General features: G+C 38.1%; 1 protein-coding gene across 12 annotated transcripts in view; it reads left to right on the top strand.

Annotated features, from left to right (window-relative positions):
- Nucleotides 1–26,033, top strand: part of LOC105034089 (DNA topoisomerase 3-alpha) — a 115,468-nt gene that overhangs the window by 21,862 nt on the left and 67,573 nt on the right. For 8 of the 12 annotated variants that reach the window (XR_012139630.1, XR_002163567.3, XR_012139631.1 and 5 more), the window contains 4 exons: nt 378–452; nt 7,696–7,785; nt 7,971–8,075; nt 14,667–14,701. Coding sequence is in view for 9 of the 12 variants with exons in the window: in XM_073253672.1 (XP_073109773.1) it covers nt 378–452; nt 7,696–7,785; nt 7,971–8,075; nt 14,667–14,701 (305 nt within the window). In the remaining 3 variants the exon portion in view is untranslated. The remainder of the gene's footprint in view (nt 1–377; nt 453–7,695; nt 7,786–7,970; nt 8,076–14,666; nt 14,702–26,033) is intronic. The other 4 variants (XM_073253667.1, XM_073253671.1, XM_073253666.1 and 1 more) reach the window with 3 other exon arrangements.

Below are 26,033 nucleotides of genomic sequence, written 5' to 3' on the forward strand. Positions count from 1 at the left end.
GTTTAATGGGAACATTGTTAATTCAAATATGTTTTGGTCTATCATTTAATTGGAGTGGATTGTATGAGCAAGGAAGAAGCACATGATTCAATATGTCAGTAGGAAAGACTCAAAGCAGGGTTATGAGCTAAAGCTGTATTCTTGATAAATAAGCAAAATGAGGGTATCTTTCCAGTTTATCATCCGTGTTTCCCTTTTGTCCAAGGTGAAAGATTGAAGTTTCACATTATTGTCTTCTGCCATATGTGTCTACGGGGAATTGAACTTTACTGAAATGTTATGATTTTTTTTCTTGTGAAATGGATATAGATATTTTTGATGCTTCATTCAAGTTTATTTGACTGAGATTTTTATCCTTTTTTATTTTTCTTTTGTAGAAAAATTACCTAGATGTCTATAGATTTGAATCTTGGGGAGGTACTATACTCCCAACATACACAATTGGGCAACAGGTTAGCTATCAGTCTTCTTATGTTTTCCATATAAATTGCTGCATGAGATTTTTGCATTAATAGATATTTCATTTTATCCCCATGGTCTTTTTGTGCTTTTCGCTTTTCTATTCAAACTTTATTTTGCTAGATTTTATTTTTTTTGTGATCTTTGTTATGTTGTTCATTATCAATGAAATAATGTTAAAATGATGATTATAATAGTTCTAACCTGAATGTTATTTGAAATGAATGCATGAATCAGTTGGAATCAATCATGCATAATAAAAATAATGGAATTATTTTTATTTGGCATTTGAGTTGGCAAAATCTTTGGCCCTTGAAAATGGAACATATCCATTTCTTACCCAAAAAACTGAGGGTAACCCTTTGATCCTCCAGAAAACTCCCTATCCACCACATTTTTGGTGTATGAAAAGGTTCCAATCTATAGGTCTATATTTTTGTTTACCATAATTTCGTTGTTTAGATGGGACCAAATAAGGGAATTTTGCCTGCTAAGATCAAAACCCCCTAAGCCCTACTTAAATAAAATTCTTAAAGGAGTGGTTTAATCCTAGATTTATGATTTTTCTGCCTAGAACTTGTTGATGTAGATTCACTTCAATTGTAAAGGAGATCTGTAAACAGTTTAACTTAAGACAAGGAACTGAACCCACAATCACACACAATTTGTGCATGTTTCTTGTAACTATATGCTGTTGTTTGTAACTTATTACAAGGACATAAAGGGAATTGACCAATACATCCAGATGCTTGCTGATATGGCATACAGCTGCTATATTGCGTTGAAAACTGTGTTTGGATGATGCATACCATATGACTCTGTAATCTGTATATTATGATCCAATATTTGATTACTTGGTACTATTAATACCTATCTTTATTAGCATTAGATATTCAAACGAGTTGAGCTGCTCGCGAGCTACTCCAGCTCGACTCAAGTCCGAGCTCGACTCGACTCAGTTATTAGCGAGCTCGACTCGAGCTTGAGTAGCAAGATATTTGGTTCGAAAGCTCGTGAGCCTACTCGAATTTATATATATCTTGAATAATATTATTTTTTTATAATATATATGTATATTAATACATATATTATTAGTAGATCAAGCCTCGATTTTGAGCTCGAACTCAAGCTGAAATATGATTTGGGTGATATTCAAGAGTTGAATCGATCTTGAGTTTGTCTATTTTTCATTGAGCCGAGCTCAAGCTTGAGATAATAAGGCTTGGTTGAGTTCGAGAATTTTGAGTCGAGTTGAGCTCAAGCTTCCAGCTACTCAGCTCAGCTTGGCTCGATTGCACCCGTAATTGGCATGGAATTTATAAATTTGTCAAAATAGTTGGTAATGATTGAGTGTCTTGATTCTTGGTCGCTATTACCTCTTCTATGTGGTCTTATTATTGTCAACCTAAAAGGTGGCCATGTTATGTTGATTACTATTTTTATGAAATGCTGGTATTGTATCGTGATTTGTCAATCATTATTTTCATATGTTCATGATTTTCAAACTTTTGAATTTTTTTTTGATTTTTTTGCTTTGTGAAATTAGTTAAACTAAATTTGTTGCCAAATAGAAAATTTATCTGGGACACTTCTTCATTGATTGCTGAGGGATTCACGCCAATAGTAAGCTTTAGCATTTTTTTATAGATTTAAACTTTCTGTTTTACAGTTCTCAATGTTTTATTAATGTTAAGGCTGTCTTCTGTCTTATGATGTTTTAACAGCTCTGAAATGTGGGTTATATGACAAGAACAAGAAAAGAGAGATGGTTTGGGATGTCAAAATTGCCTCTCCCTTTTTGGATCAGAGAGTCTCTTTATATAGATCTTTAATAGAGAAAAATATAGTAATACAGCCTATACCAACAACTATACAAAACAGGATAATCAATAATATATTACAGCCCCAAAGATAGTAATACAAACTATAAAAATATAGCCTATATTTAGATCCCTGCTGATAAGGTATTCTTGGATTTTGCATATATATTTAGATCCCTGTTGATAAGGTATTTTTGGATTGTGCTATATTTAGATTCTTGCTGATTGCTATTCCTGCTGATAAGGTATTCTTGGATTTTGCATATATATTTAGATCCCTGCTGATAAGGTATTCTTGGATTGTGCTATATTTAGATTCTTGTTGATTGCTAAATATATTCTTACTGATACTCCCCTCCAAATTGATGCTGGAGAATCTTGCAGCATCAATTTGCTACTGATAAACTTATGTCGATCAAAGGAGAAAGCCTTCGTGAAAATATCAGCGATCTGATCTTTGGAGGGCAAGTAGAGAAGAGTAATAATTTTTCTCTCAAGAACATCACGAATGTAGTGACAATCAATTTCAATATGTTTTGTGCGTTCATGTAAGACTGGATTCTCAGCAATTCTAATGGCACTAGTATTGTCAGCATATAGGGGAGTGGGTTCATTGCACGGGAAACCCAATTCCAAGAGTAATCCTCTCAACCAGGTGACTTCAGAACATGCAACAGACATTGCGCGATATTCAGCTTCAGTGGATGACCTAGAAACCCGATCTTGCTTCTTGCATTTCCATGAAATCAAGCACTGTCCTAAAAAGACACACCAACCAGTAATAGATCTCCTAGTGTTGGGGCAAGCTCCCCAATCGGCATCAGCATATGCAGACAAGGACAGAGAGGTTCCAGAAGAAAAGAACAGTCCTTGATTAGGAGTACCCTTGAGGTAGCGGAGAATACGATGAACAGCAGCAAGATGTGTATGCCTAGGAGCAGTCATAAATTGACTCACATTATTCACAGCATAGGTAATGTCTGGCCGAGTAAAACTGAGATAAATGAGGCTCCCAACAAGTTTGCGACAATAGGTTGGATCATCAAGTAGATTGCCAGCATCACTCCGAAGTTTGAGATTTACTTCCATAGGTGTGGCAACAGTGGGATTGTTTTGAAGCTGAGCAAGAAATATTAGATCATGCAAATATTTCTGTTGAGTCAAATGTATGCCTTTTTGGGTGCGATGGGCTTCAACACCTAAAAAGTAATTAAAATACCCAAGGTCTTTCATCTGAAATGACCGATGCAGCGTATCTTTGATGTGCTGTATTCCAAGAGTATCATCACCTGAGATCAATATATCATCAACATACACTACAATAAGAGTAAGACCATGAGGGGACCTTTGCAAGAAAAGGGATGAATCTTGTTTGCTCTGTTGAAATCCCGCCTTCTGAATGGTATATCGCAGCTTAGTAAACCATGCCCGTGGTGCTTGTTTGAGCCCATAGAGTGATCTCCTCAATCGACAAATCAAGTCTTGTGATGGCAAAGGCAATCCTGGAGGAGGTTTCAAAAAAACTTCATGTAGATCTCCATTCAAGAAAGCATTCTTGACGTTCATTTGAAATATAGGCCAAGATTTTGATGCAGTTAATGCAACAAGAGTTCGAACAGTTGTCATTTTAGCCACAGGGGCAAAAGTGTCTTGATAATCAATTCCATATTCTTGACGATTTCTTAAAGCGACCAATCGAGCCTTGTAGTGTTCCAAGGATCCATCAGATTTCATTTTGACAGTGTAAATCCATTTACATCCTATGGGCTTGATGCCTGAAGGACAGAAAATGAGATCCCATGTATTGGGTTTGACCAAAGCATCTAACTCCTTTGCCATAGCTTGTTGCCAACACTCATGCTTCACAGCCTGAGAATATGTATTCGGGATGGGAATTGTGGATAAAGTGGAGAGAGGATGTTTCTGTGGAAGTGGATGGAAAGCCATAGCGGTCAGATGGGTGAGTGGGGCGAGTGGATCTCCTAATATTGGGAAGTGAAGGAAATTCAGAAACCGGTGTAAGTTCAGGATCAGGGTCAATAGCAGAGTTAAGAGGTTCAGCTTGACCAGCACTTGGTGCTGTGGGTGTATCCCTTCGCTTGTAGACCATCCCTTGTTTGAATTTGCTGGAGGAATCTGCCTTATGAGTCATGTCAAATAAATGTATAATGGAGGAAGAGACTTGGGAAGATAATGACGGATGGTGAGAATAGAAAAAATATTTATCAAAGAATACGACATTCCGAGACACTCGAATGCGTTGACTGTGAGGATCATAACATCGGAACCCCTTTTGATTCACCGCATAACCCAAGAATACACAGCGAGCAGCTTGAGCAGAAATTTTTTGACGTTCAAGTGGAAGAAGGTGAACAAAACAAAGACAACCAAAGGGATGAAGACTTCTATAATTTGGTTGTTCTTTAAAAAGTTTAAAATAGAGACTGACATTCTCTAATTTTTTCGAGATCCGACGATTGATTAAAAAACAGCAGTCCTTACAGCCTCATCCCAAAACGTTGGAGGTACTGCAGCATCAAGAAGCAGAGTGCGAGCGACGTCAAGGATGTGCCTATTTTTTCTCTCTGCAACACTATTTTGCTGAGGAGTATAGGGGCAAGATCGTTGAGAGATTGTTCCTTTGTCTTGAAGAAATAATTGAAACTGATTTGATATATACTCTCTCCCTGAATCTGATCGTAGGGTCTGTATACGTTTGTCAAAATGAGTTTCAACCATCGACACAAAGGCTTTGAAACAAGACAACACATCAGATTTTGCACGCAAGAAGTAGATCCAAGTGAACCTACTAAAGTCATCGATGAATGTGACAAAATATTTGTAACCCGAAGAGGATATAATTGGAGCCAAACCCCAGACATCAGAATGTATAAGTTCAAAGGATGATTGCGATACACGATTGCTCAAAGAAAATGGAAGAGTTTTGCTCTTCCCTTGACAACAACTAAAACAAGGACATTGCTTTGGAATTTCAGATTTATTATGAATCAAACCTTTCTTGAACATTAACAACAATTTATTTGAATTTGGATGTCCTAATCTACGATGCCAAAGTAGCCATTTATTGGACACAACTTCATGAGATGTAGACAAACCAGAGGGTTGCGGGAATATGTGATCCACAGTGAAAAGATGCCCATGCTTACTCCCTTTCCCGATCACTATCCCTGAGTTCTGGTCCTGAATAATGCAGCCAGAAGGAGAGAAGGTTACATTGCAATGATTGTTTACAAGCTGTCCAAATGAAAGAAGGTTAGTGGACAATTGTGGAACAAGATAAACATCAGAAACATTAAAGTTTTTGGATTGAATTCTATCCATTGCCATAACAGGCAAATTTTTTTCATCAGCAATGTGAACTTTAGATTGACCATGGTAAGGAGATATTGAACAAAGGGTTTAGGAAGAGGATCTCATATGATTGGAGGCTCTAAAATCTAACAACCAGGGCCTAGAAGTATTTTTACCTGAAATTTCCATGGTAGACAAGGCAGACTGAATCATAGCTTGAATTGATTTAGTAGTGATTGAGTGATTACCAGCAGGTGTGGCAAGAGGAGAAGATTCTTCAGCTAAACCAACTGTGGTGTGGTATGCCTTTCCTCTGTTCTGAGCTCTTCGCCTACATTCAGTCAAGATGTGGCCTCCCTTCCTACAATACCTGCAGAATTTTTCCTTACAATCTCGAGCAATGTGTCCATATTTTTGGCATGAATAGCATTGTAACTGCTGGGTATCTTTAGCTCTAGGTTGCTCCCTAGAAAGAAAGGCAAGATCTGAATTGTTTACAGCCTTAGAATTATTGGCAGTTCTTTGTGAGAGAAGCCGTTGTTCTTCACGAAGAACCTCCTGAAAGCACTCATCTAGATCAGGTACAGGTTTTCGATTCATCAAAGTCCCTCTAACAGTCTCAAAATCAGATCTTAACTTCATGAGGAAATGATCTATCATATTTTTGGCTTGCAAAGTTTGAATTATCATCAAAGCTTCCGTAGGAACAGTTTTATATATGATAGAGTTGTATTCTAACCACAAGTTTATAAAACCAGAATAGTATTCCTAAACAGTCTTTGTCCACTAAGTATATTCACCAATCTCAATCCCAATATTGTATTTCCTAGAATCATTGTCTTGATGATATAACTTCTTTAAAAAAACTCCACATGCTTGCAGCAGTGGTGTGTGCCCGCAGATTTATTCTAATTTGAGGTTCAACAGAACTCACATTCCAACTCATCACTTTTGCATTGTTTTTCTACCATTGTTTTACTTCTTTTTCATTTCCTTTATCTTCCCTAGGTTGCCCTTCACTTCCATCAACAAAATCCCAAAGTTCTTGACCCATAATGAAACATCTTAAATGAAACTCCCGTAAAAAATAGTTTTGCCCATTAAAACATACAGGAATTACAGCAGTTTTGGTGTTGGTATCCATTAGGAACAGAGATTTCGAAAGCTAGAGAGATCAAAACAGAAATATGCAATGAACCTGACAGAAGTTTCTCAAAAAAATATCAGACTTCAGATTCCCACGATCTCAAGATGCTGCAGAAGAATCCTTGAATGAGGGCAGCGGACTCCAGAAAGCCCTTTAGATGAGGACGGTAGGTTCAGAAGCCCTTTGCTCTGATACCATGACAAGAACAAGAAAAGAGAGATGGTTTGGGATGCCAAAATTGTCTCTCCCTTTTTGGATCAGAGTCTCTTTATATAGATCTTTAATAGAGAAAAATATAGTGATACAGCTTATACCAACAACTATACAAAACAGGATAATCAATAATATATTACAGTCCCAAAGATCGTAATACAAACTATAAAAATACAGCCTATATTTAGATCCCTGCTGATAAGGTATTCTTGGATTTTGCATATATATTTAGATCCCTGCTGATAAGGTATTCTTGGATTGTGCTATATTTAGATTCTTGCTGATTGCTATCCCTGCTGATAAGGTATCTTAGATTTTGCATATATATTTAGATCCCTGCTGATAAGGTATTCTTGGATTGTGCTATATTTAGATTCTTGCTGATTGCTAAATATATTCCTACTGATATAGTTGTTCAATTTGTCTGTTACTTGCTACTTGATATTTCATGTGCATGCATATATACATACATGAATATATATTCTGATATGATATGATATTGAAGATGGTTTTGTTATCAATATCACCAAGTTTAAACTGTATATTGTGTAATAGTTAATTTTATTTTTTAGTTGTTAATATTCCATATAAGTACATATTTGTGTACAAATGCATGTATGTAAATAAATACATATATGTAAATGTATATATACACATATTTATGCATGCACATGTATATTTTCCCTAATCATTATTTATGTGGCAAGCTGGATAAGGGGTTAAATATCCCTTTAATTTATGCAGTTTATTCCAACAACTTTGACACTTGATTCAGGGGTGACAAGACCACCCCCACTTTTAAGTGAAGCTGATCTGCTTAGTTGTATGGACAAGGTAAGTATTCATTGGTGTTGAGCCTTTAAATAATAACAACATTCTATTATTTTTCATAACTATATGTAATTTTGTATTCATCTGTAGTAAGTTTGTCAGCTAAAACTTAAAAGACATGTCTTGTTAATTATATAAGTTTCTTAAAAGTAGATTCTTGAGCAATGACATCTTCTTTCTGTTTTTAGGCAGGAATTGGCACAGATGCAACAATGCATGATCACATCAAAAAGCTACTTGATCGATGTTATGCAACCAAAGATTCAAACACACGTTTCTCGCCGACAAATCTTGTATTTCTCATTGCTTTATGCTCATTCAATTTTCTTTTTCTTTATTTCTTTCTGTATGGGTGTGAGTGTGTTGCCATGGAAAACTAATGCATGATTATAGTTTGAAGCTAATTCATTTGAATGATCGGAAGTGTTGTGTATCGTGTCCTTATTAGTCAAGTGCTAGAATTGTACATTATTGTGCCATATTCTGCCAACACTTGGCACAAACAGCATGGAAAAAGTATCCGGGTATGTAAAAGGATTTGCAATTGACTTGCAAATATTTGCTAGTTAATTCCTTTTTTTCCTTTAAAGACACTCATTTTAATTGTTTTATGCTAACGTATATACATGTTTAAGTAAACAACTAAACATAGTTGTAAACTATTTTTTATTGAGAAATCTAGGATCATTAATTGTTATAGATATGTGAAGCTGATTGCAATTTATCATGGACACTGCATAGTTTCTAGTAGTGTTCGTACAATTAAACAATCTCAATCTACTTTACTAATTAATCATACAAGTAAGCTCAAAATTCATGATAAAATCTATACAGTTATACATAAGTATGTGTTATTGTATATTTAAGTTTTACATATGTTTTTGCAGTACCATAAGAGGACTATAGGAAGATCAAATATTAATAGTTCTATTTATATGCTATGGTATCATTTGTAATCTTTGATCTATGTCAGTAACTTTTATTGTCATTGTGTAAGATGGGCTTTTATATCTTCACAAAGAAAAAGAAAAATAAAAACAATAGGGACACATGGATACTGAGTAATGTAGTGGTCAAGTATCGGTATGGTAACAAATTGAACTGTATTATTGCACAGCAAACAAATACATACCTATTTGGTACTGGTTTAATGCTTTTTTTGTTTTTTCATTTTTATTTTAAGATTTTTGTTGAGGTTTATTGATGTTTAAATTATGATTTTGATAGTATTTTGATGTTATTTTATGCCATCTTGGTCTCAAGATACCGTATGATTGCTTAATAGATGCAACTATAACAATTAAGCATTGATTGTGTATTTTCGATCTTAAAAATACATATATTAAATTGATTTGAATTATGCAGTACATATTATTATCTAGTTTCTCATGGAATGTCTATGCCACTCATAAATGTCGGGATCTTGTTCATAGCCAAGGCCTTGGATATGACTCTGACCCACATTTTGAGCTCACCCTTATATCTGATTATTTCAGCCTTCTGGATAGCCACCTAGACACTGATCTGTTGTTTGATATTGGGCTGGCCATCCTTGCTCCTTCTGAGAGGGGATCATAGTCGTGAAATCCGACCCGTCATCTAGCCAAGATAGCGGTGGGTAGTAGCTGCTCGAATAGAATTTTTCAGAGATAGGATATTATATGGGTCATACCTTGGTTGTGTAGAATCTGATTCGGCGTATGATGATAATCCAAGTACATTCAGAAATCCTACTCCATATGTTATATCATTAGTTGCAGCAGTGTTATGTCCTAAAACATCTTGAAAGTCTCATCTCCTCTATGCTATTGTATCCTTGCGAGCTTTATGACATGCTTAGTGGCTTGTATGTAGTGTGGCATGAGTAATTTGCAACTTGCCAGTGATTCGACTCAGAGCAGGTGGCTATATAGGCACCCTTACAATGTCCATTGCTGTCTCCCTAACTATCAGATGCATCATTGCTTAAGTTGTCATTAGCATCAACACTCGTTTCGCGAGATGATTTGAGCAATCAGTCACCCGAGGGCTTAGTCAGTCATCAGCTCATCAGCTCTCTCTAATGGATCAGCAGCTTTCTTTTCTTTCCCTTTCTTGCTGCTCTAAGAAACGGCTTTCTTTCCTTAATTGCTCTTGCTTCTTTGGCTTTGCTAGGTGGCTCAACTAGGTCCACCCACTTGACTGGCCCCAACTTCATGTTTGGATTGTATACCATGTGACATCTTCTTAGTATTTTCTTGTCATATATCTGAGTAGATCTCTCAAAAGTAGTACCTTACGATCTTGATTGGCTTCCCTTCAACCTTTGTGGTTGCTCTTGCTCCAATGGTGCTGGCCTGAAAGCATTACATGATACTCTTAATTATGTCAATATCCTTACCCTTATTCATTCTTAAATCCATTTATGCAAACTTGATGAACATTGGCACATTCTTGACTTAGGTTTGTGACCTAAGGGTTGCAGTAATCGCCGCATATTCATGAAGGACTCTCCCCACAAGCATATAAGGCATTCCAACATGATATCAAATGCATTATACAGGAGATAATTTAAATAGCTAAAATTTAAAATTCAATTAATTAAAAAATCCTATTGATAAATAAAAATTTAAACATCTTATTAAACCTCAATAATAATCCTATAAATATAATAACAAATCTGAATCTAAACTATGTTGATACTATCAAATGTTATAATCTCATTCCCAAAGCAGTATCCATGTCTGGAACTATCTAAATCTGAAAAAAATAAAGAGATAATGAGCTCGATAGCCTCATAAGTAATGAATATCTTAACTAGATAATTCATGCAATAATGTAAGCTACAATAGTGATATATAAATTTCCACAAATTAGAATAATGACATAATTTTGTTTTAAAACATAAATCCTGTAAAACCAATATTTTTCAAATATTTATATACATAATCATAAATCTGATTCAGAACAAATCATATTTAACTGAACAACCTTTAACTATGACCACACTTATACCTTGTGACTAGGTCAGAAATAGAACCACACTTATACCCTATGGAGTAGGCCAGAATATTGCACTTATATCCTACAATGTGGGCTAGAGTACCATACTTATAACCTATGACGTGGGCTGAAATACCACATTTATACCATGTGGTGGGGCCAGAAACAGATTAATGAGCTTGGTGATAGTCAAAGTGCCAATATATAAATCCCAATTGGGAAGGAACATAGTCAGGCCGAGAGTCCAAATTTGATACATATCAAAATTCTTTTTATAGAATAACATATATTTCATAATTGAATCAAAATATGCATATACAATATTAGATCAGTAAGCTATTATAGCAAGTCTGAGAAATATTACTTTGAAGTTACACATCAATTTTCCATTCAAAACATAATTTCATAAAATTTAGAAATAATATATAAATCAATTAACAATTTATTTGATATTAAAAATAATATTATATAAATGAAAAATCTAGAAAGGCCACATCATTACTTGTGAGTGGAATTAGCCAACAATTTCAATTAATTTTGAGAATCTTTCTTAAAGCCTATCATCATAGCATTGGAGGCCTGTGCATCTTGTTGTGTAAGAGCATACACTTCCTTGGGTTCGGGGTTTCAAGCTTCTATCCTTGTTTTGTCCAAGTATTGAAGCAGGTTGATTCTCTGATCTTTGTGGGCAGTCAGCTATTTTGTGGGCTGTCTTGCCATATCGAAAGTAGGCGCCAATTATCCAACGGCAATCCTTATCATCATGAGCTTTACCACACCTAGAACACTTGATGCTATTAGTTGGTCCAGTGTTGTCACTCATTGATTTCTTGTTGGAACTCTTGGTGTTTCTACTTCTCTGCCCTAGAGATTCATTTGACCTATTTCTCTTCTTTTGATTCTTTTTCCTTTCTGCACGTTCTTCATTAACTTCCTCTTCAATTATTAATGCCTTGTTTACTACAATTGTATATGTAGTCAGTTTATACGGCACTACTTGCTTCCTATTTTCAGTCTTTGGTTTCATCTTAAATTTATGCACTTCATCATGCTCATGCTCGACCAATCTCTGAACAAATTTGGTCAACTCCGTAAATTTTGCTTTATATCCGCAATAGTTATATCCTTTATTTACAATGAACAAAATCTTGCTCTTTTTGGGTTCTCACACTCTGGAGAAAGTATTTGTCATAAAATGCTCGTTAGAATCTTTCCCAGGTGAGTTGTTCTTTATCTCATTCATATATTTTTTTTCCAATATCCACCATCAGTTAAATGCCTCACCCTGCAATATATAAGAAACATAAAAGATCTTCTCATCATCACGGCATCTCTGAATAGCAAATGCTTTCTCTACCTTCATAAGCCAGTTTTCAAAGATTCTGTAGTCCTTTCGAAAGCCAGGGGAGCCAGCTTTTTAAACTCAGTAATATTACTTCACTGCTCCTATTGCTTCCCAAGTCCTTATGGTGGCTGTGTTTGCATCTGTTGTTGTATTTGCAATTGTTGCGGTAACTGTTGCTGTAATTATTGCTGTGTTTGTATCAATCCAACTAATGTCTACATTAGTTGTGCCATATTAGATTCCGATTGTTCTATTTGATAATTCCTAGCAGGATCAATGACTCCTTAATGAGTGCCACCAACCTGCCAAGTAGTATCACAAATCTGCTAATTTGATGCCTCTCTAAAGCATCTCGAGCAGCCCTTTCTATTCGACATGGAGGTATCTTAACCTTGCATAAATTATGAGCAGATAATCCAACTAATCTTGCGATTCTCCTTCAGAACCTAATATTTGACATTATATTTTATCAAAATTTAACCATGTTTATTTTAAGAATAAAAATCTTGAGTTCCAACAGTATCATAGGGCTGGTCAAGTGGAAGTGCTTGACATCCCGATCGATCTGGTCATGCTGATGTCATTTTATAGTAGTTGAACTAGGGCACAGATGGTTCAACAAAAATCATGGATGATTAAATCTAGTAGTACGTGGTCTGACTGGGGTGGGGGCTGGCACATGCCATCTTGCAGCCATGAATCAAGATCTTTTTCATCAGAGTCGATCAAGATCATTGAAGGAAGACCTTTATTGGATCAAACAGCTTTAGAGAGGGTGGAGAGAGACAATCTAGAGAGAGAACCTTATAGAGAGAGAGAGAGAAACTAAAGAGAGGAAATATAAAGCGAGTGGAGGAAAGAGGAGAGTGAAAGTCCTCTTTTTTTTTTTTTTTTTTTCTTTTCTTGTTTTTTGTTCTTTTGTTTTTTTCCTTCTCTTTTCTTTCTTTTCTTGGCGAAACAGGGGACTCTTGCTCCCCATTTTCCTTAGAACAGAGGAGGGCATCTCACTGGCGATGGCTGTGATCGACGATATGGACCATGGCGGCACAGCTGGAGATCATCCAACTGGCGGTTGGCGACCATGGCTGATGCTGGTAAAATAAAAAAAACAGGCAGAAAAATAGGAGAAAATAGCGGCTTAGGTCTTCCAAGAAAAATCTAGCGATAGTTGGTTGGAAACCACGATCTACAGTCATGGAGGATGTGGATGATGATTATTTGATAGATTGAGGAAACCTTACCTTGTTTCTGGTGGTGCTCGGGCTGAGGTGGTGGTGGAAATTGTTTGGACGAAGCTTGGTCAAACACTAATGAACTCTACGAACTCCGGTTGGAATCGATGGGAGAGGTGGGGTTGACCTTAAATAGAACAGAGGAAAGGCCGAATGCCTCTCGGTATCAGCTTCCCTTTGGTGAAATTGGGAGGACGAAGACTCCCGATGGAGTCTTCTTCAATCATTTTTCTCCTTTTGTTTCCATTTTGAGCCTGACCAGGTTTTTGGGCCGGTCAAATGGATCGGACCTAGTTCTGTTCGAGATGGGTTGTCACAAACATGTCATACATTGCCTCATTCATTAACATCAATTATATAAAGTGAGTCTATACTTTTAAAAAATAAATAAAATTATATATTTTTAGATAACTTAGTGAGCTTTATAATGTAATCGCTTAGCATATGTGATTATTTGTAATATCTATAAAAAGTTGTCTTGAGAATATGCCCTAATTACCAATACACATTACCATATTTTTCATGATTATTTGTTGAATTAGTAATTATTTAAGTGATTAAATACATAAAACTTAGATGCATTACATATAACATATTCGTTTAGTATATGTGATTATTTGTAATATCTACAAAAACTATGCTTGTTGTCTTGAGAATATGCCCCAATCACCAATACACATTACCATATTTTTCATGATTATTTGTTGAAATAGTAATTATTTAAGTGATCAAATAAATAAGACTTAGATAATTTAAATTGTAATGCACAATATTGTTGAATTATTTCGGAAAATATATGTCCATTATCCATAAAAAATATTAATTTATCATTTTTTGGAATTTTTAATTATTTTTAATTAACTTGTAAGTAATTAAATGAATGTTTAGTTATAAAATACTTAAAAAAATATTTTAGTTTGGATTGATGTAAAACCCTAATAGGGTACTATGTTTATATTATTCAGCCTAGGGATTTGTCTTAATCACCCCTTATTTTTAAATTGCTTTAGGCTTAGGTGCGGGTAGACATAACCATTCCCAAATTTAAATAAATTGCTATTAAATAATATAGCAAGTATCATAGTTGACCATGTCTGGCCATTTCACTTTTGTCACTATTAGAAGCTCATCTTTTTTTTTTTGCCAAAAATCTAGAACTTAAACATAACCTATAGGCTAACTTCTCCTAAACTTGATGTTAGCACTTCTGACTTTTACATGCAACCAAACTGACCCTTAATATACATAATGTGATGGAGTCATAATTCAATCTTGTTTGTTATCTATAATAAATTTTGGCTAATATTGAGATTCATTAATTTCAGGGCGAGGCATTGGTAATGGGCTATGATGAGATGGGGTATGACCGTCTAATTTAATGCGAATCCTTCAGCTTTCAACATATTATTGACAATGGAAGTCACAATAATTTAGTTTTCACTTCTAAATTATTATTCTATGGCATCTTTATGTTTTATGTGCATACATATATATATTTTCTAAAACTATTGGTGTTGGAAGGTATACTTTTGTCTACTACTCTGGAGGTCGTTATAGATGTCTTTTAAATCCTTAGACTTTAGGATCATTTTTTATGGTTGGAAACCACATTATCAATTCTCCCATTCTCTATTTATGTAGAATATGGACAACAATAATTTGTTTTAAAATTCTTTAACCTATGTAGATTAAGGATTGATGATATGAGTGTATTGATTGGGATTTGCCATATCAACTGTGAACCAGCACTTTGCATTTAGGCGATACCCTATGCCAAATGCATACTCGTTTGTATCTCTTGGTTCATCATTTTTCCTTTCTTTCTGATGTGTCTTAAATTATATCGCAAGAGCATGGTGTGCAACGTAGCACGTTCGGCAAGTACGGATCGATCTCATATGGAATTGAGTGCTTTTAAGTCGTATTCAAATTCTTACTCAGGTTAGCTTTATGATGAGAAGGATAGATTATATTAGATTATGTTGGATCACTAACTATCAAAATAGTAAAATACTTAAATGCAGAAATAAATAATCTAAAAGATCTAGGGCTTTTGAATCCACTAGACCAATGAATTCGATAGTTTTTCTATGGTTTCTTTTATGATATCTCTTGATTAAGGTATAAAACATGAACAAGCATGGATCATGAAGAAATTTAACTCGATTATGATCCATCAAGCATTTCGCTTTCACCCTAATTGACTCTCCTTTCAACTTTCTCTTGTGTTATCCAAGTATGGGCTATGAAGAGGCTCAAACTCAACTATAACCCATCGAAATTTTCCATAAGAAAGAGGAGGAAAGGATTTGGAAAACTTGTGAGTCTTTTACCTGTTACCCTTCTTGCACCGAATCAAGTATGGACTATGAAGGGATTCAAACCTAACTATAGTCAATCAAGTCTCTTGGCAAGAGGGATGAAGGAAGAAAAACTCTAAAAATTAAAGGCATAAAGAAATCCAAACAATAGGGCTTCTAATCATGATCTAACTTCATCGCAAATCCTAGGGAGATTGCTTAGCTAGGCATAATTTAATTTGAAGCTCTACAGTTAATTGAAAAACATAAAATAACAATTATTCTAATTGCGGGAATTTAACGTGCAAGAATTTAAAGGATTGCAGGAATTAAATAAAAGAAAAATAAATGCAAGGAAATTAAACTATCCTAGTGCAGAAATTAAAGAAATGCATAAATTAAATTGAGGGGAAAGAAACTAATTTATTGCTGGAATAAAAATTCTGATACAAAACTCTTATCTCCTAAGCCATTAACAGGGCTTGGAGTTAAAAACAAAAATTAAAACAAAAGGAAGAGAAAAATCTAAACTAGGATCTCTTCCTACAGCCTTCCTCTATAGAGCCTTCTGATTCTTGCACCTCCCTCTGGTTGAATCTCGTTTTCGTATGTTGGAAGGGTGGAATAAAGTGGGAACAAGGCTAAAGAATTAAAAAGGTGGGTATTCCCATTTGTCACACGGGCCTCTACAAAAGGTATGGTGTGGAGAGAGATGTCTAAGAGTAGAGGCATTAGGCTTTATTTATAGGTGTTAGGGAAGAAGATTTTCATAATTTTTTGATGTGGGACTAATGATGTCAACAAGGACCTAAAGAGATGGATGGATGAGATTTAAGAGCAAGGGAGGATAAGGCAAGAGATCTCTAAAAGAATTTCCAAAAATATTTTTTTCCATTAAATCCGTGCTTGTCCCGCATTTAGGCCTTTTACGTGTCCGTTCCGCGTTCATTCTCAGGAATTGCACCACGTGAAATTGCTTTCGTGTTTGGCCTTCAATCATGTCCGCAGATCACGCATCGCAGTGAACCCGCGTTCGTATGCTGCCAAGCTCGCCCCATTCACGCGCCCACACACTAGGCCGCTTCAAATCGATCACCAGCTCCCAGCCATCCATGCTCCAGCACCCACTCTCACATAATCCGCTCAGACTCGCTTGCTGCTCGCTAACACGCGCCCGTTCATGCCCGTTTGAACCCACGCACCCGCACCCACTTAAGCTTTCTCATGCCTCTGTGTTCGGTTTCCAGGCCCACGCGTCAGCACCTCGCACCACTTCACCTCATTCAACTCCCGTTCCCACACTGTCCATGGTGGACCGCGTGGCATTTCATGTGAGATGCCCTTGCTGGCCGACATGGACTTGTGGGTATTTTTGTGAGCCCATAAGCCGCTGAGTCCCCTCCACGTGCCATGTTCATCATGGGTTTTGGGCTTTGTCCGCACATATTGGGCTTGGTAATTGATTAAATCTTCGTCACTAATAATTCCTGAAAAGAACATAATAAGTATCAAATTCAAAATAATAGAGATTAAATACCAAGAATTTTAATAGTTCTTATGACATTTTAGTGCATTGATCATACCTCCAACTTGAACTTTACTCGTCTTTGAGTAAAGAAAGGATTTAGAGTTAGATATCTTTTAGCTTAGAGTTTCAAGTTTTACCGAGCAATTGTTTCAAAGAGCCATTGATGTCATCGGGGTATTAGTACTTAATCAATATGAGAATTAAGTGAATAACATTGAACCTTTTCTGAACTCTTTCTAAATTGCATCTATCTTTATCTCTAAATCATTAACTTTCATATGGGCAAGTGTATTGTTACTTCCGTCTTTCATTTATTATAAAGACATCTTCACATTGCCCATGTTTTGATGCGAGATACAACATTTACTCAGGCGAAGGGGCTTGGTTACTTGGTGCGAGACCCATGTTTAGATTTTTAAAAGCAATTTCAAGAGAAAATTTGCACAGTTCATGTGTTGATACTAGGAGTTGATGACAGGAATTTTTTCAGTATCTTCTACCATTGTTTGGCTTCTAAAACTTCTACAATTGTGGCATCAATATTGTTAATGGAAGAGATAATGTTATATTTCTCATTTTCAAACAGATATGATAGCTTTACAATTGTATCCAAACAGATATGGTAGCTATGCAATTGTGTCTAATAATCACAATCAAATAAATATGGTAAATTTGACCCTGGAATCTCTATAGTGATGCTACCATAATAGCCATGATAATCACTACCATAATAGCCATGATATTTACGACCATAATAGCCATGATATTCTGATCTTGGAATCCTTGTGGTCATGCTACCATAGTAGTCATGATCTTGACAACTCATTATAATATTTACCATAATCCTAACACTTTCTTTCAAGCTGGAGCATATATATCAAACATACCCAGCTTGTTACACAGAGTTAAAAATATCAGAAGGCACAGACTTAGTCAAAATGTCAGCTAACTGCTTGGATGATGGAGTGAATGGTGTTCTAATAACATTGTTCATCACAGCATCTCTTACAAAATGACAATCTACTTCAATATGCTTGGTCCTCTCACGGAACACAGGATTGCTGGCAATACAAATAGCTGTCCGATTATCACAGTACATAAGCATAGGATCAGGGTGATCAAAACAAAGCTCAGACATCAGAGATTTTATCCACATCATCTCGCAAGTAGTATGAGCCATAGCTCTATACTCAGCCTCGGCACTTGATCTGGCGACAATATTCTATCTTTACTTCTCCATATTACAAGATTACCTTCCACATACGTGCAGTATCTTGATGTGGATTTTATGTCTCCTTTATCTCTTGCATATCTAGAGTCCGAATAGGCTTCAATTCTAAGATATCCATACTTCTTGTACGGTAGACCTCTCCTTGGTAAATTCTTAACATAAGCTAATATTCTCAAAGCCGCTTTCCAATGAACTGTCTTAGGCTTTTGCATAAACTGACTTACAACCCCCACTGCAAAGGCTATGTTTGGTCTAGTAACAGTGAGATAAATGAGTTTGCCTATCAACCTCCTGTATCGTGTAACATTTTCAAATCATTCTGCATCTTCAGCCTAGAACTCTGGATCAATGTTAATTGGAGTACTTTCAGATTTACACCCAAGTAATCCTGTCTCCTGTGATAAATCTAAAGCATACTTCTTCTGAGAAAGGAACACACCTTTTTTGTTGTGTGCAATTTCTATCCCAAGAAAGTATCTAGGCTTCTCCATATCTTGGGTAACAAAATGTCGTTTTAAGTACTCCTTAGTTTCCTCTATTCCACTTACATCACTCCTGGTCAATAGTATGTCATCAACATAAACAACCAAAATAACAGCTCCTGCAGAGTTTCGACGAACAAAAATAGAGCGATCAGAGTTACATTTACGAAAACCAAATGCCATAACAATTTGGTGGAGCTTGTCAAACTAAGCACGAGGACTCTGTTTAAGACCATAAATTACCTTCTTAAGTCTGCACACTATGTTCTCCCCCAGAGCAACATACGTACCCCAGAGCAACATATCTAGGAGGTTGCTCCGTATATACCTCCTCTTGCAAATCACCATACAAGAAAGTATTTTTGACATCTAGCTGGAACATAGGCCAATCTTTGTTGAAAGCAACTGAGGTGATCACCTTGATGGAATTTAGCCGAGCAACTGGTGAGAAGGTCTCAAAATAGTCAACGCCATAAGTCTGAGTAAACCCTTTTACAACAATTCCGGCTTTGTATCTGTCTATTGTCCCACTTGGCTTATATTTGATAATGAACACCCATCTACAACCAACAATTTCAGAGTAAGTAGGAGGATCAACTAGATCCCATGTAGCTCTGGAGAGGAGAGCGGCCATCTTATCATCCATAGCAGCCTTCCAAGATGGATTATCCAAAGCTTCTTTGTAAGACCTAGGTACATACACCAATAACGGGGATAAGACAAACTGGCGGAAGGAAGGGGTAAGACGATCATAGAAAACAAAATGGAAAATATGATGAGCTGTGGTAGATCGTTTACCTTTACGGAGAGCAATAGGTAGATCCAAATCTAAGGTAATCATAAGAGATTCAGGTTGTTGATGGCTTGGATCTCCAGTTGAAGATGAGGAATCAGCTTGAATAGAGACAGGTGTCTGAGATCTATCTTCTGGTATACACCTGCAATGGTTTAGCTATAACACGAACAGGCACAGATTCAAGTGATTGAGGAAGAGGAATATGCTCAATAGTGAGGTTTGGAGATCCATCAGAGAAGTAAGGAGTGGACTCAAAAAAGGTAACATCCGCAGATGTGTGATACTTTCTAGTCCCCAAATCATAACACTTATATTCCTTCTGAGTCCGTGAATACCCTATAAAGATACACTTACTGACCTGGGTGACAATTTATTAAGAGCAGGATGAAGATCTTGCACAAAACAGACACCCAAAAATATGTGGAATAAGGGAGAAAATGGGTTTATCAAGATAGAGACGAATAAGGGATATCCCCATGGAGAATTGATGATGGCATTCGGTTAATCAAATAACAAGCAGATAAAATAGCATCTGCCCACAGATATTTGGATACATGCATTTGAATCATGAGAGCGCGAGCGACATTTAGTAAGTGCCGATATTTTCTTTCAGCAGCACCATTTTGTTGAGAGGTGTGGGCACAAGTAGTCTGATGTAAAATATCATGGGAATAGCAGAATTGAGATACATCATGCTTCAAAAATTCAAGAGCATTATCGGTGCGAAGAATACGAATGGATGTAGAAAATTGGATTTTTATTTCATTATAAAAGATTTTAAGAACATCAGGAGCCTGTCCTGTCTTTCAACATATGCACATAGGTCATTCCAGAATAATCATCAATAAAAATAATAAAATATCTAAATCCAGCAATGGAAGTAAAACGACATGGACCCCAGACATCAGAATGAACTAACTCAAAAGGGACGGAACTGTGTTTATTGACTCGACTTGGATAAGAAGAACGTTGGTGCTTACCCAATTGATAGGACTCACACTCTAAAAAAGATACAGACGACTTAAAAGGCAGAACTTGTCTTAGCTTCTGTAAGGAAGGATAACATAATCGGTAGTGCCACAATAATCGAGAGATAGACGATGACGAAGAAATCATAGCTAAAACATTAGAAGATGCACCATTGTCAAGATAATAGAGGTCATCTTTCTCACGCCCCAAACCAATCTTCGTCCCCGTCTGTAGATCCTGGAATACACAATATGTAGGAAAGAATGTCACAACAATTTTTAGATTTGGTTATTTGGCTAAAGGAGAAAAGGCTAATAGGAAACTTTGGAACATAAAGCACACGATCTAAGTGACGGGGAAACACGAACAACTCCACCCAGAAACGGACAAGAAGAGCCATCAGCAATAGCAATAGAAGGAATAGGACTAGCAGTAGACAAGGAAGTGAAATTGGTTTTTATACCTGTCATATGAGATGATGCTCTTGAATCTAATACCCAGGAACTAGCAGAGGAAGCAATGAACGCACCAGTACGTGGAGTAGTGGCGTGAGTAGTTGTCTGTGCATATTGAGTAGATTGGAACAGAAGAAATTTCTCATACTCAGCCCGTGGGATCTGCATCATGCTAGAAGGAGCCAATGGTGGTGGAATAGGAGTATCAGTCGTAGTCTCGGTAGAGACCGACTGTGCCCAATCAGGTTTGCCCAACTTGAGCTAGCATTTCTCAGACACATGATTGTTGCGCCCACAATGTGAACAGTGACGTGGTCCCTTGTCACATGTAAGTGGACGATTACGGCCTCCTTCTGAATCTTTATCACGTCCTCTACCATGGCCTCGACCACGACCACCAATAGCCATAGTCGAATGCTCCATCTGATGTGGTGGTGGAGGCTGATGTTCTAGTGGAGACACGTAGAACTCTAAAAAAAGTCGCAGACAGAGAAGGAATTGAATCACCATCAAGAATCCGACCATGAATTTGATGAACTAAGGATGGATTCAATCCAGAGAGAAATTTTGCAACCGCCAGACCTTCACTCTAGTCCTTTAACTTTTGTAGATCCAAGATTAGAGGTTGATGTAAATCTAACTCATCAAGAATACCTCTCAGAGAGGTATAGTAATTGGCTGCAGGCTTATCACCTTGTTGCAATGTGAAGAATTGCTCAGAGTTCAAATACTCTTGAGAACATGACACTAGCACTAACCTTTCTCATGCCCAAACATCTCTTTGAGGGTGTACCAGATTTGCTTAGCTGTCTTTAAGAACATGACACTAGCACTAACCTTCTCTTCCATGCTATTCAATAACCATGACATAACACAATAGTCACTAGCCAGCCAGTCTTCATAGGTAGGATCGTTGAAATTTGGAGGATCATTAGTCAAGTGCTGCACCTTCCGTTCGGTACCAAAAAATAGTTTGAATGATTGGGCCCACAAAAGGTAGTTAAGTGCCATTAAGCTTCATTGTAGTTGCCATTAGATTTTTGATCGCATTGTCAAAACCAGGAGTCAGAAGTGTATTGTTTGTTGTCGTCATTTGGGGATGCCATAGTAGCCAGAGAAGAGGACAGAAATAACCAAACAGCCAGACAGTGAAAGAGGGGGTGGCAGTCAGGGGAATCATATGTTGTGCATGTGTAGTGCTCCCAAGCCTTGGGAGGCCATGAGAGGAGTCACGGTGACGACTTTAGGAGGTTAGGATCGGGTTTGGGTCCCAGGGCTAGGACGAGAGTGGTCCTAAGGTGGAGGCATCCACGAGCTTAAGGTTCGGACGATGAGGACTTCGAGGGGCTTGGTTGGGGCTTCGAAGCTTGAAGACACAAGGTGGAGCGAAGAACCAGAGCCAAGGCTGAAGATTGCGGAGTATTGTAGGTTTCAGGGCATTAGGTCAACTCAGATTGAGATCGGATCGACCAAGTTGCAGGGCGTGTCAGATAGAGAAGAGTGACTCGAAAAATTTGGCATGGCACCTAGGTTAGTCGACTCAGTCTGAGACTGAGCTGGCTAAATTGTCCGGGCAGAGCACAATGGGTTTTCTGTTTGAATCTAGGATTGGGCTTTGATCCTAGGATCTTAAGATCTGGTTTGATAGATCTTAAGGGAGAGTTTTTCGTCGGGCCTAATGGCTCTGTGTATATATATGTAGGTTGTACTAGGGTATTAATTATTGAATGGAATACAAGATCTTTTCTCCCTAACTCTTTTTCTTTCTTGTCCCAAAGCCAAAACCTAGATGCCTTTCTTTGATCTTGTTGCTGGAGTAACATCCAAGTTCCATGCAAGGTGATCCGGATTAGGTACGGGAGTTGTACCGGAGTTTGCATAACAAGTGGTATCAGAGCCCGGTTACCTAGAGGAAAGAAGGAAGATGAAGGTTTAGCCCTGTTTTTTGTAGCACCCAGAAAGGTTTAGGGTTGGCTGTTTGCTTGGAGGGTGGAATGGCTTCAAGTGATTTCAAGGCGAAGTTTGAGAAGTTTGACGGCAAGAAAAATTTCACCTTGTGGCAATAGCGGGTGAAGGACTTGGTGCAACAGCGGATCTATAATGTCTTGGTAAGAGAGAGACTGAAAAAGATTAGCGTGGAGGATTGGGAGGAACTGGAGGAGATTACTTTCAACACGATCAGGATGTGCCTGGCGGATTAGGTTCTATCGGAGGTCAGCATGGTGACCACGGTGAAGGGCCTTTGGGAGAAGCTAGAGAAGATGTATAGGGGCAGAAACATGATGAACAAGCTCTGGCTGAAGAAGCAGTTGTACATTTTGCGGATGCCTAAGGGAGTTGATATGGTGAGTCACATTCAGAGGTTCAATCAGGTGTGTTCTGATTTAATGAATATGAATGTGAAGATCAAAGAGGAAGATCAGACGTTGTTACTGTTATGCTCACTCCCATCGGCATATGATGGTCTGATCACGACCTTGGTATACGACAAGGAGTTCTTTGAGTATGAGAAGGTTGTGGGTGCTTTGAGATTAAACGAGCAACGGGAGAAGATCTGCAAGGGAGGCTCTACTTCAGATGCGTTTGCTGTTCATGAGGCAAGGAAGATCTGGGAAGAGAGGTAAATCCAAGGGTAGATCGGAGAAGGTTCTGAAGTGTTATAGGTGCCACAAGACTGGACACTTCAAGAAGAATTGTTCGCTCTGAAAGAAGAACAAGGAGAAGAGATGGATTTCATTGGTATAGTCGTTGAGTGTAGAGTCGGATGAGCTCTTAGTGGTTTCAGAGGAGCCCGCAGTGTGCGGTGTATCTGAGATGGTTTTAGAGGGATCTGCAGAGTGAAGGATCTGAAGGGACAGCGACGGAGTTCGAGATGCAGCTGAGACAGACAGCTGCGGGAGGCGACAGATACGGTCGGATATAGGCGCAGTTGGAGATAGGCAGTTGCGGAGCCACGGCATGGGTGCAGCCGAAAATAGATGGCTGCGGGACAGGCAGCTCTGGAGTTGCGGCATAGATGCAGTTGGGACACAGACAGCGACGGACCGCAGAACAAGCACAGGCACGATTGGAGACAGGCAGCTGTGGAGCTATAGCACAAACAGTTGTGAGATAGGCGGTTATGGACTACGGCACAGGTGCAGTTGGAGTCAGGTAGCTGCGGAGCCGCAGCAGAGGCACAGTCGAATACAGGCGGCTGTGGGACACACGTGTAGTTGGACTACAGGCAGTTGCAGGATTCTTTGAAAGGGAAGGCTACGGTCGGCTTTCGGAAGGGTTCAGTCTTCTGCAGGGGCTCATAGAGGACTCAGATCTAGGTGGAGGCTGTGTAGTACCGGAACTGTGGAGGATACTTTGAAGGACACAGGCTTCAAGTTTCTTGGTGGCGGAGGCACGTAGGGTGCGGGGTTGATGCACAAGGCGTGGTGCGCAGGAGGTCCACTATGGTGGTAGTGGATGCGGACGCGTCAGATGCATGAGCATGGTGTACTAGAAGGCAACAGGACACAAGAGGGTGCCAAGAGATAAGCAAGGTTCTTCAGCTCAGATGGAGGTGGTCATCTTCGAGGTCTCCAATGTTGAAGGGGATGGCATCAGTATTGGCATTTGCACGAGTTGTCAGGGTGCGCAGTGGCAGACAAATTGAGCGGAGGTTTGCCAAGGCTTGGGGCACCAAGATGGAGATTGTTGTGCATGTGTGGTGCTTCCAAGTCTTGGAAGGCCTTGAGAGGAGTCACGGTGACGACTTCGGGAGGCTAGGACCGGGTTTGGGTCTTAGGGCTAGGATGGAAGTGGTCTTTGGGTGGAGGCATGCACGAGCTCGAGGTTCCGACGACGAGGACTTCGAGATGCTTAGTTGGGGCTTTGGAGCTTGAAGACACAAGATGGAGTGAAGAACCAGAGCCAAGACTGAAGACTGTGGAGAATTGCAGGTTTCAGGGCATTGGATCGACTTAGACTGAGATCGGATCGACCAAGTCGCAAGGCATGTCAGACAAAGAAGAGTGTCTCGAAAAATCTGACATGGCATGCAGGTTAGTCGACTCAATCTCAGATTGAGTGGTTAGTCGACTCAGTCTGAGATTGAGCCGGCTCAGTTGCGCGGGTAGAGCACAACGGATTCTGTTTGGATCTAGGATTGGATTTTGATCCTAGGGCCTTAAGGTCTGGTTTGATAGGCCTTAAGGGGGAGTTTTTGGTCGGGCCTAATGGCTATGTATATATATACGTAGGTTGTATTAGGATATTAATTATTGAATGGAATACAAGATCTTTTCTCTTTAACTCTCTTTCTCTCATCTCGAAGCCAAACCCTAGCCGCCTTTCTTTGATCTTCTTTGTTGTTGGAGTAACATCTAGGTTTCACGTGAGGTGATCTGGATTAGGTACAGGAGTTGTATCAAGGTTTGCATAACATCACAGGCAGTGTACCGCTTTTGTGATTAGTAGATAGTCAGAAAGACAGCCAGATAACCTTCACACAGCATAGGAAAGATACTTACGTTGTGTAGAAGAAGAAGAGAAAAAAAGGTCAATAAATAGAGGGTGGGATCAAGAAAAGAGGCGGTGGGTGGTGAGGGAGGAGGCGGCAGTGGTGGTTTGAGGGGGTGGAGATGGGTGGCAGCTAGGGATACGGAACCTGATGCTCTGATACTATGTTAATGGAAAAGATAATGTGGTATTTCTCATTCTCAACTTTATGAATAAAGCTCTTTAAATATACTAAAATGGAATAGCTACTATGGTAGCTTTACAATTGTATCCAAACAAATATGGTAGCTATGCAATTGTGTCTAATAATCACTATCAAATAAATACGGTAAATTTGACCTTGGAATCTCTATAGTGATGCTACCATAATAGCCGTGATAATCACTACCATAATAGCCATGATATTTACGATCATAATAGTCCTGATATTCTGATCTTGA

The sequence above is a fragment of the Elaeis guineensis genome, chromosome 3 (assembly GCF_000442705.2).
Source record: "Elaeis guineensis isolate ETL-2024a chromosome 3, EG11, whole genome shotgun sequence".
Classification (NCBI taxonomy): Eukaryota; Viridiplantae; Streptophyta; class Magnoliopsida; order Arecales; family Arecaceae; genus Elaeis; species Elaeis guineensis.